The 21,402-nt window shown below is 36.9% G+C and overlaps 2 protein-coding genes across 7 annotated transcripts in view; one reads left to right on the top strand and one right to left on the bottom strand.

Moving 5' to 3' along the window:
- Positions 1–3,950, bottom strand: part of opn8c (opsin 8, group member c) — a 41,711-nt gene extending 37,761 nt beyond the window's left edge. The window contains exon 1 of the mRNA XM_073855626.1: positions 1,933–3,950. Coding sequence (XP_073711727.1) covers positions 1,933–2,050 — 118 coding nt within the window. The 5' untranslated portion in view covers positions 2,051–3,950. The remainder of the gene's footprint in view (positions 1–1,932) is intronic.
- The window catches only part of lpgat1 (lysophosphatidylglycerol acyltransferase 1), a 38,688-nt gene continuing 19,994 nt past the window's right edge, over positions 2,709–21,402 (top strand). The window contains exons 1-5 of one of the 6 annotated variants that reach the window (XM_073855622.1): positions 3,974–4,272; positions 4,724–4,788; positions 5,400–5,658; positions 17,026–17,138; positions 17,606–17,701. In XM_073855622.1, the coding sequence (XP_073711723.1) occupies positions 5,415–5,658; positions 17,026–17,138; positions 17,606–17,701 (453 nt within the window). In that variant the 5' untranslated portion in view covers positions 3,974–4,272; positions 4,724–4,788; positions 5,400–5,414. Of the gene's footprint in view, positions 2,808–3,813; positions 3,939–3,973; positions 4,273–4,723; positions 4,789–5,195; positions 5,290–5,399; positions 5,659–17,025; positions 17,139–17,605; positions 17,702–21,402 lie in introns of those variants that run through there. The other 5 variants (XM_073855620.1, XM_073855624.1, XM_073855621.1 and 2 more) reach the window with 5 other exon arrangements.

Here is a 21,402-nt window from a genome sequence, read left to right as displayed (position 1 = left end):
CATGGGTATGTGCGCTTTGTGTTAGAGTATGCAGTCCCAGTTTGGCATAATTCTTTGACTACCGATCAAATTTAACGTTTGGAAAGGGTGCTGAAACGAGTTCGTAAAATCATACTGCGACGAAAGTATGAAGGATATTCCAGTGCCCTCTCCTTTCTCGGATTGTGTACACTTGCAGAGAGATGAGTCCAATTGTGCCTTGATTTTGAGCTATATATAATGTAAGTCTGGCTGCACCACTCAGGGAGCAGGGTCATTCTACGGAAATGTCCACTTTTTTGTCCCTAGCCTTTACAGAAATATTACACGTGAAAAACACTTCAGGGTTAATTTTTCTTTTATATTTTAAAATGAAACAATATGTTATTTGAACAATTACACCTTCTTGAGCCATCAATGTAGCAATATTTGATTTTTATAAATTAATTAGAATTCTAAGCACCACAGAAGTGCTCGTCCCCACAGTCACGTCCAGAGGGAAATGCTTTATTTTGAGATCAAAAACAGGGTTTTCTTCCATTTAAAATACAATAATGGGGCGGTTTCATGGACAGGGATTAGATTAAGCCAGGACAAGATCTTTGTTGAATTAGGAAATATAACTAGTTTTAACAAACATGTCTTATTAAAAACATTACTTGTGTGCATTTTGATGCAAAATAAAGGGCACTGCTGTATTTTAAGATATGTCAGTGCAAGTTGTTTTCAGTTTGGACAGCTCTTACATTTATTTTAGTCTTGGGCTGCGTCCGAAACCGCATACTGAACAATAGGTACTGAATAAGATGAAGTATCTACTTACTTGCCGTTAAATTCTCTTTTATAAATTCATTGAATTCTGCTAAACTTAAGAATTAAGCTTTAAAGCTGAAACAATTATAAATAATATTTCAAAAACACCTTTAATATTGCTAAAGAAGTAAGGTAACACCAGTGACAAAATGGTGTATGCAGTCTTTAAATACATGCACACAAAAAATAAAAAATCATTAAGCTTTATGTGTACTCATAAAGTCAAAGAGTAATCTAATAATGTGTTCTAAGTTTAAATGTTAGAAAAAGAAATTCATTTTAAGACATCTTGCCACACCAAAAGTGGATGTTTCTGTAGAATGACCCAGCAGATGAGAAACTCTACTAAACTGACAACCCCCAGATGCCGAATGGAAAAATTCAGGAGATCTCCCATTACCTATATGTGTAGACATTTAAATTATTACGGATTTTAAAAGAACTTTGTATACCTTTATGACGTATTTTATTATTTTTCTTTTGAATCTTGTATTTTCAATTTAGATAAACTAGTACTGACATTTCATTGTAACAGCAAAATAATTCAGTGTCATAATGACAAATGTGCTTTGGTGTAATGATGCTGAAAAGTCAATGAATAAACAAATAAATTAGGGCTGTCAAACGATTAATCGCGATTAATTTGCATACAAAATAAAAGTTTGTTTTTGCATAATATATGTGTGTGTGCACTGTGTGTAATTATTTTGCATATATAAATACAAACACATGCATGTATATATATTATTATATATAAATAAAATAAAAAACACATAAACAATCTTAAATGTATACACGTATGTGTGCATTTATATATACTTTATATTTACATAATAATTACACACAATAAACACAAAAATATATTATGCAAACACAAACTTTTATTTTGTATGCGATTAATCGCAAAAGCAGATGTACTTGATTATATAGAAAACAATTTTGCCTTTGGTTTCGTTTTTAAAAAAAATTGATTAAAAGTTAATCATAACACATCATAATAATGTAAGGCAGAGATTTTAGTCACTGTTTAGGCTTAAATGACAAACTTTGTAAATAATGTAAAAAATAGTACAATATCATTAAGCCCTATATAGCATTTAAAAGCAATAAAACAGTGAAGTACAAGCATGCAAAACTCACCTATTGACATTATTGCAAATCCAACAGCAATATCAGACGATGGTGTAAGTTTAGAGGTAAAAATGTCCGAATTGTAACTCCCATTGACTCCTTCGTGTCTTGTTGTGTTTGAAAACATATTAGGGAAATTAATTATAATCACAAATAGTCACTATAAAGAGCCTATATAAAACACGATCATCTCCGTCTTCCGTTCACTCATCCATAATGAACGCATATACAGGTACTATACTGTATATAGCCTACCATTGAGGAGACACTTCACTGGTCACCATGGCTTTCTTTCTTCCCTTCTTTTATCCATTGCCACTACATGTGCACATTTTGAAGTTTTAAGTACAAATTAAGGTATGTTTAGTACACGTCTTTCGCAAATAAAGAACAGAATTAATATCTCCTAAATTTCATTTCCGTGTGAATGTGCAAATCAAAAATGAAACAGCCTACGCTAAAATGTAAAGCTCCTTGACTAAAGACAAAAATATATAAATATTATTTATTTTTTTATCTTATTTGTGTTAACTGTAGCATTGCACAATCTTTTTCTATTTAATTCCTTTCTATTTTGTCAAATGTTACATTTTTTTTCAGATGTTTTACAATTTAAACAGAGACCTCTAGTGGTATAAAGTTACATTGTGTGCAGGATTATAAAGGGAGGACAGTACAATACATATCATGTGACACAGAAAGAGATGACCACACAATTCAGGATGCAATGTAGCTTCCAAACACCAGAGGTCTCTGTTTTACAAAAAACTAATGCCACAGGTCTTAAAAGCAACAGTTATCACAGATTTCTGAACAAAGTAAGGAGAACAACAACATCAATAAAACGTTTAACATTTCTTGTCTTGTATTTCCCGCAGCAAAAGGTGAGTAAATAATAGCATTTATTTTTTATTTTTGCATTTACACCGAGTTACAAAAGTAATGTGTACGTGATGAGTTCAAAAGCAAACATATTTACTTGTTTAACCAATGTTATTGTACAGTCTGGCTTTAACATATAACAATTCTTAAATACTCTCTCGATATCTAGGAAAAGAAAAAACACATCTCTTCACTTTGTGAATATTTTGAATAAAACTCTTTTCTTTCTCTTTTATCCAACAGTTATAGCCTCTAGCAATTGTTTTAACTTTGTAACTTTGTATAGCACTTCTGATATTATTGCCTATCTAAAATGAATGGCGTCATTGTATTTTTTAAGTTGCTTTGGATAAAAGCATCTGCTAAATGTCTACTTGTAAATGTAAGAATGTCATAAATGTTAGGCATTTGCTTTATACTGTGACTGGGGGAGGCCTGACTGAGCTCCTTCAATAAGGGTGATACAAAATACAATGGGGTTTACATATAGCCATGAATGCCTCAACTGTTTTCAAAGATCTTTTCACAGAAGAGCATTTCTAATGCAATCCATTCTCTCTGCTAGAAAACATTGTATACCCACTTATTATTAGTAGCATACAGACGTCTGATACACAAATGTTTGTTGATAAAACATGCATGTGTTCAAACAGAAATCAAATGTTAATCAAATGTAACATTGTGTACTTTTCCTTCATATTTATCTTACCAATTTCTTGCAATTGTGTTTTTACTGTCATATACTGTCCTATATAGTTGCGATTGTATCTGATTCGCCCACTGGGGGTCAGAGTTTACAAACTTATTATTTTTAGACATAATGGAATCTTAAAATACAGAACCTGTGAATTATTGGTTTTCATATTAATGTGTAGATTCGTATTAAGAATCGGTTTCTTTTTACGCTTAATTTATTCTTTAAATGAGTTTTAGGAAAATCCCTCATTGAGTTTATTGTTCTTGCAGGCATCTGAAAGTTGATATCTTCTTAAATGTATATCGTTCAATTCCTACATGGTTATCCAGCGATAGTACTGGGCCGGTACCGGTGCGCGTTCTCACTGAGTCTGCGCGCGCACGCGGCCTGTGGGAGTTTCAGAATAACGGAGCCAAAGATCATCCTCATCCCGGAGGTGAGGCCCAGCGAGTACAAGTCCGTGACACGCCTCACTAAAAGCAGAAAGATGAGTTCACGAGTCTGATCTCAAGCGTGTCCTGTACTCGATTTGGGGATTTAGATCGGATCCAGTGGTTTGGCCGCGTGACTCCAGCGGTAACGGCAGCGGCATGAGCCCGTGTAACTGACGCGCATGCATCCGAACGGGACACGCATTTTCGGAATCGAATCCAGTCTTGGAGCAGTCGATCTAAAACTGACGGGTTCGCCGACCATCATTCGCTACATGTGACCGATCCGAACCGTCCGAATTCATCGGCAGCTTCACCGACGGGCTGCGCATTAGCACGGTGAGAAAACATTTTCACGGCAAGATTAGTGGACTTATAACGAGATCCGTGCTGATGTCATTTTAGCCGTTTTTACTGGATCCGGATTGCTGTTATGCTCCGGTTCGGGTCGGGTGGGTAACGGATCCGTCAAGGACTTTAGTCCAAATCTCATTAATCACCAGAATCAACCTGACTCCGACCAGTTTAAGCGCAGAACAGATCGTACAAACACATTTAAATGTTAAACTACAGACTTAATCAATCAAACACTACGATAGCAAGTATGTTATAAATGAATAAAGCACGATCAGATGAGTGATGTGACCGTTAAACTGAATTCATGACCTGAGTTCGCGTTAGCTTAGCATGCTAACACATCAGCGCGCGTGTATTTGAAACATTTTAAGCTTTTGTCAAACAGAATTGATGTTATAATCGCATTTTATTTATTCATATGTTGGTTTTGCAGTCGTTGAACAAGACCGTGTTCTCGGGAGATTGGCAATGCTGAGAAAGCAGCTGTTATAACGGCATGTAAGTTAGCATGTTAGCAGCGTTAGCGCTTTATTCAGTCTCTTTGACACATTTTAGCTTATTTAAGAGCTTTTATGTGGTATTTCACACTGAAACGGATCCATAAACGTCTTGCAGACAAAAATTAATGGTTTTGCATGTGTTAAACCGATTCAGGGGGTGTCCGTATACGGTAAATCGTATGATTGATTGACTTTTGTTGTTATTTTTTATTATTGTACGTATACCGTCTTTTTATGACATACATTAATCCAGGATAGATGCGGTATTAATCCTGGTAACCTTGTTTTGAAATGCTGTATTTTGTATGTTGGTCGCCGTTAAACTGTAGTGGCTCCTCCTTGCATGCATATCAGGAAATACACTTTAAATTAGCATTGTTTGTTTATCATGATTTACAGATATCAAAGTCTAACTTGCTTAGTGTGATTGTCACGGTGTGGAGGCACATTTGTACATGAGCTGACAGTGTGTGTATGTATAACAGTACACAGCCATAAGGTTTACCTCCATTCATTCAGTGTATCCACGTGTTGTGATCTTTGGCTTGTTTTCAATGTGTACCCATTGCTGAAGTGTTGTTGAGATTTAGTTTGTTTTGTGTTTCACAGCCAGGACAGTACAGAATGGCTCCTCATCTGGACGCGGCCCGGAAACTGGCCTGGATCTTACTGAAGTCGCTGCTTCGTTTCATCTTCATGTTTATCAATAACTGTGTCGCGATCCCATCCTACTGCCTCTACCTGTTAGTACTGCAGCCTTTGAGACTTCTGGATCCCCACACGTTTTGGTACATTGAGGGGGTCATGTTCAGATGGTTGCTGGCGATGGTGGCTTCTTGGGGATGGTGTGCAGGCTACACCGTAACAGCATATTTTTGTTTCTTGTAACTTGGAGTTTACTGTATAAAGCTGAGAAACACTGGGATGGCCGGACATTTGGTGTATAGAGGGACTTCACTAACCGCAGCGCGAATCGAGTTTATCGTAAGCAACAGTGTGGGCACCAAATATACGATTTCACAGTGTGAAACACATTTTATTTGTTGTTCTTGACTGTGAGTTCACACCAGAAGCAAATAAATAGCACTATTCCCGCATAGATAGACGCTTGAACATTTTGAGTGAACTCTCGCTAGACGCGTCTTGAAATTTTATTCCCGTCTCTATAAAAACGAAGATGTGTCGTACAGCTCTGGGGGTCCACATACAACAACGATAATTTTATCAAGTTGTTGCATATTTCTGCCTCCGCTCGCTATGTCATAATCATGTCACTACTAGATCAAGCTCCTGATTGGTTAACGCGACGCAAATTGAAAAATTTGAACGGATGTCTATTGCGTCTTTGAATTGACTTAACATGTAAATCACTTGCACTTAACGCCTCATCCGCATCTGGTGTGAACACACCATTATGGGTCTTGGCTGAGAAATGGCCCGGGCTATTTTTTGCCATTATCTCAAGTGTATTATCCAGTGACGCCAAATTTTGGCTGTTGAGTGCACATCTATTGACTATTTGTGAATCTTCATTGACTCACGCTTTGGTGTTTCCTGTTTTGCATTGATTTACTTCCTTTGTTTTGGAGATAAGTTTGAATAAGATGTTTTGGTTCCTTTTTATTAAAAGTTGTATTTTCACACTATTATCAATGAGAACCTCAAGGGAGATCTTATTTGATTTCACATCTGGTTTCATTCATCCGAGACAGGATTGCTTGTGGATTGGCCTGTACTTAGTTCATAACCTGCAACATAAGGGATTTTACATCAGATTGTTTTGGTTCTTTCATGTAAAACTGGTTAAAATTGCTGGCTAGGTTAGATCTAGCTAAAGATCTCAAAGCTCTAGACTATCGTGTGGACCACGAGACAGAGACACAAGGTCTTGGACAGTCGCGTGATTACGGAACAGATAAAACCACTTATCCCTTTACAAAGAGGCTGTTTACACCTGCTGTTAAGATTCGTTTTGGTCGATCGTATCACAAGTAGACAATGTTAAAGGTCATGTTTTTCCTGATCCCATTTTTTTCAAACTTTAGTTGGTAGGGTTGCTTTTAGAGCATAAATAATACCTGCAAGATGATAAAGCTCAAAGTTCAATGCCAAGCGATATATTTTCTTTAACAGAATTCACTTTTTAAGGACTACAGAGAACGCCCGGTTTGGACTATAGCCCTCTACTTCCTGTATATATGAAGTCAATATAAGAATTTTTGACTTGCATCCGGCCACAGGATTATGTCAGTCGCCAGCTTTGGCTCAAACGGCTCTGCTAAGCTAAGCTGCTATCGAATGACAACACACTAAACAAGCTACACAATCAGAACTCGTTACGTATTTCTGAAGGAGGGACTTCATAAAACAAAGAAGACATAAGCCCGTTTTTAGGACAGTGAAAACAGCGCTATATAGATAAGTAAAATACTGCGTTTTTTTCCATGTGAAACATGAACACAAACATAGCATAACATAACAGGAAAACGGGGTCTTTAAATACATGTGTAAATGGGGTGTGAAACAATTTGACCTTGTGCACTTTTGACTACATCCAGAGGAAGTCAAAAAACACATTGGACCAGATGTGTAGATGCTTATAAGGGCCTTTTTACACCTGGTCACTTAATATTTTTTCTCTGATTGGATAGATAATCGGATTTGTTAAAACTGTTCCATTTACATTCGGCCACATAAATGCATTTCGGAAAAACGAATATGAATCCGATCTTCTACTCCCACCCAAAATGCAAATACACTATTCATTACTCTGCCTTAAAAAACTTAAGAAGAGGTTTATGCAACAATAGGCAGCACTTACTGTATGTTGTACTGTATGTTGGTCAGGGGACGCGCGTCTCCTTGCTCGGCATGAACTGGAGCATGCAAAACAGCGCAGCAGGAGTTCACAAAACTCCCTCTCAAAGTTTTATTTCTTTGTTTAATATGTTTGTCTTTTATTCGTTCTAGGAAGCTTTTTACCCGCTGTCGTCGCTACATAAAGCAACAAGCGTGCCATCTTTGTTTGTTTGCTGCTTTGCCGGCTAACTTCGGGGTGGCGTGGTTACGTTTGGGAGGAGTTCTGTGCTGGTTTCATCAATCAGATGTATTTACACTTGTCCAGTTTGTCTGAAATGAGGCCCAGACCCCCTCCTGAAGTGGTTTGAGCGATCAGATTTAAATCCGTCTCGAAAAAGTTTCAAAGGGCATTTACACCTGGCCTTTTTACAATTGAATGGCTATCCGATCAGAGAAAACGCATGAAGTGACCAGGTGTAAAAAGCCCCTATGTCTGTGTTCGAGCAGCCACAAAATGCCACCTACTTTTTGCCTATTGATCTAATGTGATGTACAGAGCACAATGTTTTTGCTTCGGATTAGTGTTTAGTGTTTCCCACAGGGTTTTGAGAGACGCGGCGGTAATGACATCACACGCCGATTAGCATATATGTGATGTCATTGCGTCATGTTTTACTCTTTGATCTGTCACATTATATTGCATTTTAACACAACTGAATGCTATTTTTTACATATCTGTTCTGTTGTCTATAAAATAGTGACTAAACACAACCCAGTAACGACCCACGACATACACTCCTTGTTTACTCCAACCAGCTGTTTCTTTAACTGCTGCTAAAAAATGTGACATCTTCTGACAAAATCACCATACATTTACATTGAGGCCATACTGATACTGCTCTTCTCATCAGTGTTGTTGCGTTATGAGCGTTTTTTTTTTTTTTAAATACGAGTGGTAGTTTTTTTTATAGCGTATAGCGCAGACAATTTGGTGCAAATTCAGAAATATGACAAAGCAGAAGTATATATGAAAACCGTTGCGCATCCTACGCTGTTGCCGCTACGCTGTAGAATGTACACACTATAACGAGCCCCTAAGCTGTTACCTAAATGCCCACAAATTAAGACGAGCAGTTTTGTTATGAATTATGTTTTTTATTGAATACCTGCTTGTGTTTGGCTGCAATTTGTTGTCACATGGACGCTATCTTCAGTTCAAAGGTCAGCCTTGAACAGGAAGCATCTAACGTTTTGATCATAAATGGCATATAAATAATTTTACTGGTTTGTCAAGGTCAAAGCAGTTTGCCTTCATTTCTCACCTGGTTAGAATCTCATTTTTTTTAGAATGCTGCCATAAAGGTGATACATTAACATTTGGCAGGCACATTTATCCAAAGCTACTTGCAGTGCAATACAATGTATCCATTTTTATGAGTATGTGTTTTCCCTGGGCTCAAACCCATGACCTTTTGTGCTGCAAATCCAATACACTACCACTGAGCTACACAGGATACAATCAAACATAAAGGCTAGGGATGCACCGAATATTCGGCCACCGAAAATTTTCGGCCGAAAATGGCCCAAAAGTGGTTTTTCGGTTTTCGGCCGAAAGACTTTTATCACCGAAAAAATACGGCCGAAATAATGTGATGACGCAAACAGAAACCGCGACCTGCACGTGCCTGTCTGAAGTAACATATCTGCGGTGTGGACTAGGTTTCTCTCAAACCCGCGTCCGCCGAATTTCTGACCAGGATCTCCGCAACCTGTGAGTTTCACTCCCGCCCACGACCGTAATGTTTGTGTCCAAACCCGCGGAGTTTCTCTGGGCATTTGTGTACAGTTTTCACAAGCTCCGTCTAAACATTCGTTCAGATTAACATCCAGAACAACAGACATTTAACATGATTGCTTTTAAAATTAGGGATGTGCACGAATGGTCAAATATTCGATCTGCAATAATAATTAGAATGGGGAAAAAATGATATTCACATGTTTTTAATCCGCCACCGCAGCATTACGGCTACTGCTCATTGAATCCTTTTTCACTTCACCTGTACGGTCTTTTACAGACTTTAATATAAAATATACATGAAAATTAATATGTATGTATTTCTGATTGTTTTGGTAATTCAGATTGCAGACTCATTTAAGTGTTTAGAGTTTTAATTCCGGGTGTTAGACGTGCTTCGCCGACGCATCAGCGTGCATGATGAGAGATTTGTTCGCTTCCTTATATAGCCTAGTTTATTTTGTTAAAACGACACGAGGCATGGAAAGCGAAACGGAGAACGTTTATTTTATCTGTGGATATGGTTATAACGAACCCGATAACTGCAAATGCCGTACCAGCAAACAATAGCTCTGTTTTGTGAAGTGTTGTTAAATTAAGCTCGTAACTTTGCACCCTCAGCAATAATGTATCAAGCCAGCTTGCGTTATTTATAACATAATATTAAATTCAGATATATTTGTTGGATCCGTTTGTTGTTCTCACTGGATAACAACAGAGCAGAGTTTTTTCTGCAGCTGGCATTAATGAGAAAAACGGGTTTCACCGGAGAAGGTAGGCTAAATATGATTTTCTTTTTAAACAAAAACATGTCAGACTAAATAAAGAAGATATTCATATTTGACTGAGCCTTCGACCCATTCGGGGTTTTAACGTGCATTAAAATGCCATCATTTTTTTATCAGCATTCTGTAACATTAACGTTAGAACAAAACCACAACTAGCACATCTCAGTTTTTAAATGTATACTGCATGGCAAACAAGCACCAAAGGATTAATTAAACAAATCCTTCAGCCTATATAACTGAAGTTGGGTTTGTTTATGCCACATGCTGTTTGGCTTATTTTTCTTTTCAAATTGTGTGTGTTGACTCCATTTCTATTACACACAAAAATACCATAAGTGCAATGGTAGTACTAATAATTGGCATATTTTCTTTCGGTGTTTCGGCTTTCGGTTTTCGGCCTTGGTTTCCTCGTTTTCGGTTTCGTCCAAGAATTTTCATTTCGGTGCATCCCTAATAAAGGCTTAAGAAAAACAGATCTGTCCTCAGTAAAATTTGTTATTTTTCATCTGCCATCATTAATACCAGATAATCTTAAATGTTAGGCTAATGCTGCTGTTCATGGTTGATATTTTGGACGACATCTGCACATAGCAGCACAGGTCACATCAGAGGATAAGAATACAATGCTTGAAACCAAGATTGGCACGATGCCATGTCCCTGTAACAGCTGTGTGCCCACAATATACAACTTTTCTGATATTGTTTAAGGATGCAAAGAAGTATTTTAAACAATCAGCTGATTTGGGATGTCCAACAACTGGTGAACTATAGTAGTCCATCCTAAAGTCAGTGCCCATAATACCCAATTTTATAATAATGAAAACTTTTTATTCTTTACTAAAATTGTTTAATCTTTCTCTTTTGCTGTAATACATACATCCACAAAGAGATGGCAAGTTCGCATGCAAAAAAATTCCTGCACCGATAAACAAAAATTTTAGTAGCATAGCAGCAGCAAATGCAGATTCAATCACTCCCAAAGGATAAAATTAATTACCATCCTAAATTGTTTTAGGCTTGTAAAATCAGGTTTACTTGACCCTAATTGAGTGTGTGTCTCATGTAGGGCTGCAAAACGATTAATCGTGACTAATCGTTTGCAGAATAAAAGTTTTTGTTTACATCATATATGTGTGTGTACTGTGTATAATAATGATGATATAAATACACACATGCATGAATAATTTTAATGGAAAAAATTAGGGATGCACTGATAGGGTTTTGTTTTTTGGGCCGATACCGATTTAAACAGACAACTTCTGGCCGATACCGATATTAAACACTTGTATACAATACTATACAGTTGGTCTATTAGCTAGTTTATTTCTGCATCAAATTATTTTTACTGAACATTGATTGGATCTAATTAACATTCAACTGACCAACATAATAAGAGAGGCACAAATTAAGCTAAAACAAATATAATAAGACAGCATGACAACCTTTAAAGGTCGTTTTTGCTATTCAGCATTAACAACATTAACTCATTTTTTACATATAATGGATTTCTTTATGCAGTTAATTAATAAACAATCGGTATCGGCCTTTCTCGTGCTATTGCCGATATGCCGATGGTTTCAAATTCATCAAAAATCGGCCGATAAATATCGGCGGCCGATACATCGGTGCATCACTAGTATGTAACATAATTGAATGCATTTGAAAATTAGAGATGGGTTCTGTTTTAATGTACCCAAGTGTAACTAAAATAAAAGTTTAATATACATGTTTGTGGCTCCTAATTTCTTTTTATTAATTACCCACTTGTAAACTTATGTTCACTGTTCTTTTTTTTATAAATATAGTATTTGTATTAAATTTATATTCATTGAGTCGAATCGAGAATTGAGCATAAAAATCGATTTGAGAATCGTAATCGAAAGGAGAATCGATTTGATAGCTTGTGAATCGAAATCGAATCGATTTGGAACATCTCAATCGATACCCAGCCCTAAAGTTTTGTGAGTCAGATTGGTGTGGACTGCAGCTTTGCATTTGGTTTGCATGGGTTTTTGCCACTAGGCTCTGTGACCAAGCTCCTGTATTATATGCAAAACATTTATGTTTATGGATTTAGTAGATGCTTTTTTCCAAAGTGATCAGTGCAATCAATATATCATTTTTTTTTTAATCATTTAGTGCGCTGCTAAAGTGGGTCTTTACCAGTTGGTGTACAGAAACACAAAAAATGCAGATTTGGTGATATGAGAGAATTATATTGGATGTGATGCAGCTTGATCTTTCAAACCAGTCTACTTTGATGTCTCAATCGGTCTGAAGTCTAAGTTTTATCTCATAAGTGACACCTTGCTGTTCTCGTCGTTAGCGGCAACAGATTTTTAGTGCGTTCGCTCTTAAATTTTTAATAGGTAATAGGTTTTTAAGTAAGGAATAATTGACGACGGGCCATTAAATGATAAGAAAATAATGCACGCTCAAGGTGCAATGGCACTCTGCTACGTAGGGCTGCACGATTAATCGTTTTTAAACCGAAATCGCAATGTGAATGGATGCGATTTTCGAATCGCAAGAGCTGCGATTATTTGGATTCAAAACTATCAAATATAACAATCATCTAGTACGCAGTTTTTGACAGTTCGCTTCATGCGCATTTTACGTTTGATGCAGTTTAAACCAATGGAGGGCATTAACACTGAGGTGCTGACTACACATCAGATAACACCATTTGGAAAACATGAGCGCGAGCAGCAGTTCAACTCCTCAACAAAGTGTACGGCCATATGATTTCCGCGATGCGGAAAACACGGACAGAATCGCGAAATGCATACAAATGGAATTAACTGCACAACGCGGAATTAAGTTGGCAGATTTTGGATTCAGTCATTTTTTGAAACCCATTATAACTCATTAACCGGCAAATGAAAGGACAGAAATGCGCGAAAACATTTCCCTTTTGTGTAATGTTGGACTTAAAGAAAGGTGTATATACGTCCGTTTCTCGTCATGCATCGCAAACAATGACAAACGCCTCATCAGACTATAAGCAGGTTTCATTAAAGCCCGGAACACAGCAGACGAAAGAGGTACATTATACTTTCTTGCACGCGCACATCTGCACCGCTTTGAATATTTACAGGCACGAGGATTCATGAAGCGCGCGCACAGAGAGCAGTCAGCACACGCGTGATCACTAAACTTAAGTTTTCTTTCTTGTCTAAGTGAACATAAACAGCTGGATGTTTATCAGTATATTGAAGCAGAGCAGTTTTAAAGCTGTCTTGTGTCTTAAAGTGACAGTAACCTGGTGCTTTCTGTGTTAGAAATGTTTATTACACACCAAAAATTAAAATCACTCCTTACTCTTAACTGAACAAGCTTCTGCAGCTCCACATTTAAAATCCTACAGTGAGGACTGTGCAGTGTTTTATTTGTATTTTTTGCTTATGTTAAATCATAGATTCTAATGACTAATATATTTACATTTATTACAGATGCCTAAGAAAGTAAAACAAGATGAGTATAGTCTTATGATTAAAAGAAAAAACTAAACATTTTGCTTGTCAGAAGCATTGTTGTAGTGACAGCCAAAATACATTGGCCTATATGTTATTTTAAATAAAACTTTCAATACATTTTTGTTAGATTGTATTTTTTAATGTTCTTAGATTTAAAAAAAAAAAAAGTGTGTCTGCAGAAGAGCAAAGTCTTGCAGACAACTTGGTATAATGTTTAAGAGGTTTTAAATAAACAGTTGCACAGCATCTTTTTTTTTTGGTGCTATTAAAACCACCACAACAAACCTGGATGTAGCTCTTTTATTATATACTAATGAATCGCACTTTAAATCGCGAATCGCAATTTTGATCAGAAAAATCGCAATTAGATTTTTTTCTCCGAATCGTGCACACTGTAAAAAATAAATTGTTGGCTCAATGAATTATTTTTTAGTAACTAGTTCCACAGAAATTTTACGTTCATTCAATTTCTGACTCCAAAGTGTTACCTGGATTGATGTTTTTTAGTTGGCCCAAACTTGACTCAAATATAAAAAAGTATGTTTGCTCAACTAGCTTTATAGTTCATTCAACTAAAATGTTTTAATCAGTTGAATCTTTAAAAACTTACAGCAAAGACTCTGTCAATTAAAATTTAAGTATTTACTCAATGTTGTATGTGTTATTTCAATTAATATTTATTATTTGGGAATTTTTAAGAAACTTTTTTAAATTATTTATCAAATAATTTATGCTGGTGTTGTTAACAAATAATTAACTTCAGTCACATAAAAACAAAAGCTTTATTCACTTATCATACAGTAATATTATGAGCATTTTGTTGTCAGGAAACATAGCTGTCATAAGTCCACATATTTACCTGATTTGTCTTAATTAGTTCAGTCAACATAGCCATTCTGAATGTTGACTGGATTTGAAAATAACCATTCATTTAATATTTTTAAACACAGATTTATCTAGACTTAAAATAATATGTCTTCTCAACTAGCTCAAACAAAAAACTTGGTTTAACTTATATATTTTTGCCCGTCCAACATTTCATTAGTTGGATTTTTTACAGTGCAGCCCTACTGCTACGCGTCGTGCTGCGTTACACCGCGGGTGTGCATTATTTTCAAATAATTCAAAGGACTGGAGTCAATTATTCCTCTTATACCACTGTTACCACAAACATTGCTCTGGTGCCTATTTTTAAGACATTTGACAAGTTAGGTGTGCAGTTATCAGAAATTAATGCATACCCACGGAACCTTTCTCAGCCAATCAGAATACAGCATTCAACAGACCCGTGGTCTAATAAGTCTTTTATTAAAGGCTGAATGGTTATGACAAAAAGCATAATTGTCGATTATTCACCTTGATATAGTAACTGCAATTATTATTGTCGATTAATAGACATTACATTTGTAGTTTTGAAATGTTTTATAACTTTCTTTGAAACAGCTGCATGATAAATTCTAAACATCCAAAACTACATAATATAATGTAAATAATATTGCGTTGAAACTGCAATTTTAAACTGCATTGAAACTGTATCCCAGCAGGGTTAGATCGCTCTAAACGATCCCAAACGAGGCGTAAGGGTCTTATCTAGGGAAATGATCATTGTCATTTTTGGCAAGAAAAAAAGCACTTTAAACAACATCATCTCATCTTGCACTAGCCGTGTGACATGCCAGCGTGACCTTGCATATTGCGTAAGCACGTCGAAAGGTCTTTTCCAGACATTGAAAGTGAGGGAATTTTTTTTGTTCAAGTCATGAAATATAAGGGATTTTTATTTGTTGCTTTAAAGTTTATTTTCCATTTATCAAAATGTAAACCACTTGTGACTTAAGAATACCATTTTCGGGTCCAACCCTCCGCTGACTACAATTTAAACTTCTGTTTATTGGCACCGTTTATTCATTACCCTGTAAGATGTATACCTTGTAAAGATGTTCATATTCATCAGTTAACCTGACAGTTTTGTAAAGTAATCATTTATATGAAAAATCATTTGTACTGCATGTGTGTTTGTGCTTAAGTATGGTTTGAAAGCTGCACGGAGACACGTTGTAATTTTACTCTATGAAAATTTAATATTCAAATCTTATGTTAATGGTTAATGTTCCGGTAACAAGCTGTGGATGTTGGTTGGGAAAATTAACTGAAATGAACATCGCTTGTATACTTTTTGGATAAAAGTGTCTACCAAATGCAAAATTTGTCGCTTTTGCATTTGTGGTCTGTGTGGCAGGCAACACCGTCGAGCGTCCAAGGGGAAGTCTTGTCGGCTGTGGTTGACATCCTGAAGTGTGTAAGCAAATACTCTTTGTTTAGAAATGGTCTAGAGGTTTCTTCTTAGCAAACATGTGTGCTCCGTTACTGGGTCATGTCAGGTGCCCTTAACCGTTTGTGATCTTTGACTTGCTGGTAACAGCAGACACAGTCAACCGTACCATGACTCAGCTTGAGCTCTTTGGTGCCTTTGGGTTTCCAGCTCCTAACAGGTGTCTTTAAATAACGTGTCAAGGGCAAAGTACAGATGAGTAGCGGGGAGTAGGGCTGGGTATTGGCAAGGGCTTCCCGATACCATACGTATCACGATACGTGGGTCATGATACGATGCGTATCGCGGTACAATACAATCCGTTACATGTTGCGATACATTGCAATACTTTTTCTTTTTTTTATCAAAAATGTAAAAAAAAAAATAGAGCTGTTTTTACATTTTCTGCCATTTTCTCACTCCATCTAACTTCTGAGACATTGGCCGAATGGCCATATATGGCAGACAACTGGACAGTGGCAACTACAGCAGCGGCAGAGGAGGTCGTTTGACGCACACAGAGGGATTTGATGGTTTTAAAAATATCGATAGTAGAGATCGAAACATCGATACAGCTTACTATCACGATAGTTGCCTGTATCGATATTTTTGCACAGGCCTAGCGGGGAGAGGATCTTTGACCTGCTATCCAACAACATCATCTGTCTTTAAGCTCTAGTATTGCTTAAAGGAACAGTATGTAGGATTGTGGCCAAAACTGGTATTGCAATCACAAAACTTGTGGCTAAAACTGGTACTGCAATCACACAGCAGGTGGCCAATACACAAAATGACAACATAAACATCAGTTGAGGGCTGCAACTGTACTTTTTAAATGAAAATATCCTGGCCGGACCACTGTTGTCAGTGATATAAGTATTTGAAATGAACATGATTTCTTAATGTCTAGTGACATATCAGGGCCATTTTATGATTAATTGATATACATTTCTTACATAGTGTTCCTTAAAATATTTAATGACACGTGATTCTTTGGCTTTTTTCAAACAGTCTGAAAATAAGACATTGTCTGATCATTTTTTGTTTCTGTTGGCTGTAGTAACAGAATGGGGTGATGACGTGAGGCCGATGTCAGAAGATGAAGCCATGGTCATAGTCAACCATCAAGCTACGGGAGATGTGTGCACCTTAATGATGTGCTTGCAGGACAAGGGCACGGTAAGCTCTCCTCTAGTGGGGATGGGGCACTGTTTTCTAAGTCAAGGTCCAGAAATACTGTAAACACTGCACATTTGGTATACCCTATTCAGTTCATGAGCCATCTACTAATAGGGGTGCTAGGTGGAATCAAATGTAAGAAGACCAGGATTGGGTAACATTAAGTTAAGGGTAGCACTAATGGTTTGTGGGTTTTTTGCTTTTACTAGTTTGTTACTTTTTTGTGAAACGTTACTGTTTATGAAATCATCATGCGTAAAGAACATTCTATAAAAATATTACCTTGATGTTTTTTTTATATTGACTAAGATCATGTCAAAGATCATAATCAGTTATTGAAATTAAACTTTGACAATACTAAATTTATATTAAGATTATAAGACTTTAGCCTGGATTTCACAGACACAGTCACATTTTGTTTCTCCAGATTCTGGATTGTAATCAGATGTTGAATTCTTTCTTTCCAGGTTGTACGAAAGATGATGTGGTTGATGGACCATGTTTTTAAATACACTAATTTTGGAATTGTCTCCCTAATTCATGGCGATTTCTTCATCAGGCAGGTAAGGCATGTGCACTTATAAACGCAATGTTTAATAATATTAGTAAGTTGTTACTCCTGCTTTGGTGAAAAATGCATATTAAAGGTTTCACCGGACGCGATCGCGTCATCAAAAACCTCATTATTCTGTAAAATTCATTCAGCCTCTTCACCTGTTTGACCGTAAATAGCAAAAAAATCATTTTCGGTGTTCGTCTGAACAAGTGAATGATTTCGCTTGCCGAAAATTTGGTGCATACCTACTCTAGAGTTTACAGGGGATGTAAGGGGGCATGCACACCAAGGCGTTTATGCCAGCAGCTGGCGTATTATTATTTCAATTGTTTCCAATGTAAGCACCACACTTTCAAAAAATCGGTTTTGTCTGCACTGAGTGCCGGCACTTGCCGTTTTTTCCATGCGCAGCACAGAGAGTTGAAAAATTTTCAACTTTGGGTGAAACGCTCAGCTCATCAATGTCACTTTTCAGTCTGCCCTCCAATCACAGTTGAAGAGGGTGTGACAAATATCACAACAACCAACCAGCATCTTCTACGACTAATAAACAAAGCAGAATTATCATATCAACCAATGCGCTCTGCTGAAATAACCCTCAGGGTTTGTACAGTCTTGGAAAACCTGGAAAAGTCATGGAAAAGAATAAACCCAGAAAGTTTTGGAAAACTCATGGAATTTTTCCAAAGAATACATTGTATGATCCAAACTGTGAGTTTAGTGACCTATTGAACCACTATTAAATGGTGAGTATATTCAGTTTGGAGATGAGCAGGAACAGTTGGCATGCTTCCAGGTTTTTTCTTTGTTAAAAAACAACAACAAAAATAGCAGAGCAAACATTGTGGTTAGTGGCCCTGTAGCTAGGGCTGCAGCTATCGATTCTTTTTGTAATCGATTAATCTGGCACTGAATCGATCGATTAATCGAGTAATCGGATAAAATTTTTGTGTGTGTTTTTAAACAACCAAAACAAATAATGCATAACGAAAATGACATGGCTGTAAAATGTTGAAGCATTTGGCTTTTATTTCTAAAACAAAACAGAGGTATTGGCATTTGGCTGCAAAAAATTAGCCTATTTATTTCCATTTTTACCCATTTAGTGTTTATAAGTGCCAGTGCCAACAATTAAGCACTTTAATTTATTAATATGCACAACAGGTTTCATGCTGTAATCTAGCCCTTACATCAAAGTAAATATCTGGTTTATGTACATTTCTACACCTGCAGCATTTACCATTACTAACAAATAATATATCATTTCTGGCTTGAGCCTATTTGCTATGGTAACAACCTGTGTATGTGCGCGCGCACGTGCACACACACACACACACACATGCACGCGTGCTGCGCATGAGGAAGAGTGAAACCCTTTTTTTACAGTCTAAGGTGAAACCCCACTCAGACGTTCAGTTGCTTCATTGCATTTTGTTACGGCAGAAATACATACATTCATTTTCAATAGAACGCTGCATTGGGTTTGCATCACTTGCATTGCGGTGCATTCTAGGTTAAGAATCCGTTCGAAAAATCACAACATCACGTCCCGCTCTATACAGTGAATGCATGCAGCTGAAATTATTGTTGCGTGGCTGCATAAAAGTTTAAGCATATGTGATGCATTGCGCGATCGGTCTGACTCGCGTGAGAGAGAGACAAGGGTGCATGCATGTGTGTGAAGGGGTTCTTTTTTAAGCTTCTCTCTTGCAATTGACCGTGAATACGTTTAGTACTTAAAAACATCAAAGCTAAACATCATATCTAGTCAAACCGCATAACGACATCGCTACAAATACAGTATGGGATTAAAATCAGCGGAAGCTACGTTACCTTGTTTCAGAGACGCTTGGTGACACACCAGTGGATGTGTTTCATTCCTGCAAGCCATCCGTTTTCATTTCGAATGCTGAATGTAATGTAATGATAAGAATAATGATCCCAAACTTTAGACTTTCTCTCTCTCTGCAGTTTATGGACATATTACTCTCCGCCATCGCGCCAACTAAATTCAAAATGTATCACGCGCTATGATGTACTTCCTGAACATTGAACAACGGTCCGTGTGAATCAGATCTCGGCGCGTGTAGTGCGCGTCATAGGAATTTAACGAGGCTTCGAGGCAGAATTTTTGCCTCGAGGAATTTTTTGAATCGAGTTAATCGAGTAACTCGATGAATCGTTGCAGCCCTACCTGTAGCCTTTGCATTGGCAAAATTTGGCTCATGGTAAAAACTATTAGTTCTATGCTCTCAACTTCAAGTGGCATTTTCTTATCTGTGACTTCAGTTTATTTACTGTAGGTATGTAAACCTACTCACTGGTAACCATCTTACTGGTTCATGTAAGAAAACAAATGGCCTGTCATTGTACCACACCTAAACTAAATACATTTACATTTGGGCATTTAGCAGATGCTTTTATCCAAAGCAAAAGGCACAATTCATTGAATTTATATTCTTTATTATGTATACATGGAATTTTCTGGGTCATGATTTTTTCCTTGAAAGTAATGTAAAAGTCACAGAAATGTATTGGTAAAAATGTGTACAAACCCTGAACCCTGGCAAGTAGGGCTGTCACTTTTGTGAAAAAATCATTTTCGATTTTTAATATATAAGTGTTCATTGAATCGATTGTAAAATCGATTTTCCAAGTAAAAGACGTTTCCATTTTCAACGCCAAATAACAGACAAATTTAAAGAGAGCGCCTGAAACGCACAAGTCAGCAATATTTCTTATTCATTGTCATTAAGTTTCGTGCAGAATAAAAAACAGCAACAGTAGTGCAACATTCTCTAAAAAATATGCAGAGTGGACTGCTGCCTTAAATGAAAAACATTACTGCAGGCTTCAACCGGCTGCTTTTATGATTTAGGCAATTCAAAAATTATTTTAAATAATGATTCGATTCATTTCAAACAACTGTTCAAAAATTAAACTTTAAATAGACTTACTTGAAGTTGAGAACATGCTGTGTATTTTTTTATTAAACGTAACCGACACTTAGGCGGCACTAGGCAGGCATAATGAAATGCGCAAAAAGACTAGGGCCATTACAAATTATTGGTCAGGAAAACAAGTCGATCAACATTTTAGTGGTCAAGAGCAGAGCGCTTTTCATTTACTATATGTCCATCTGTTGAGAAGACGCACTCCGACCGCTCTGATGTTCCAGGGAAACTCGGGTACTCCGTTGCCAGCTGCGCATTTCGTACTGCCAATCTTCCATCACAAAAGCGGGTCGCTGTCAGCTCGCAAGGGTGGCTCCTTGTCATAACTCATCATCTCCTGTAAGGTCACAATTTCGACGCTCTCGTGTGTTTTTCTTTGCAAAACACTAGATGCAGCGATTGAAAGCGTGAAACTATAGGTGCGTAAAATTGCTGTGTATTTTCTGTCTAGCTTTCGCACACCTACTGCACTTTCGTAATTCTTTATTTTCTTTTTCTGTTTGTTTGTGAGTTTTGTTACATCTATATTTTAACTGTTTAATTATTTTAAATTAATAGTGTACATATTTGGTTAAAATCGATTGCCTATTTTCGTTTTCGAAACAATTTTTGGTTGGTCCGATCGATTGTGCAATCGATTTTCGAACGAAAAGTGACAGCCCTACTGGCAAGCGCCTACAGTCGCCATCCATCTGGCTTTTTTATTCACATTTAAACACTTTGGTGTTCACGCCCCCTAAAAGATAAATTTATT

Source organism: Misgurnus anguillicaudatus, chromosome 18 (genome assembly GCF_027580225.2).
Source record: "Misgurnus anguillicaudatus chromosome 18, ASM2758022v2, whole genome shotgun sequence".
NCBI lineage: Eukaryota > Metazoa > Chordata > Actinopteri > Cypriniformes > Cobitidae > Misgurnus > Misgurnus anguillicaudatus.
Note: the sequence above shows the minus strand (reverse complement) of the source record. Positions and strands in the feature narration are given on the sequence as shown.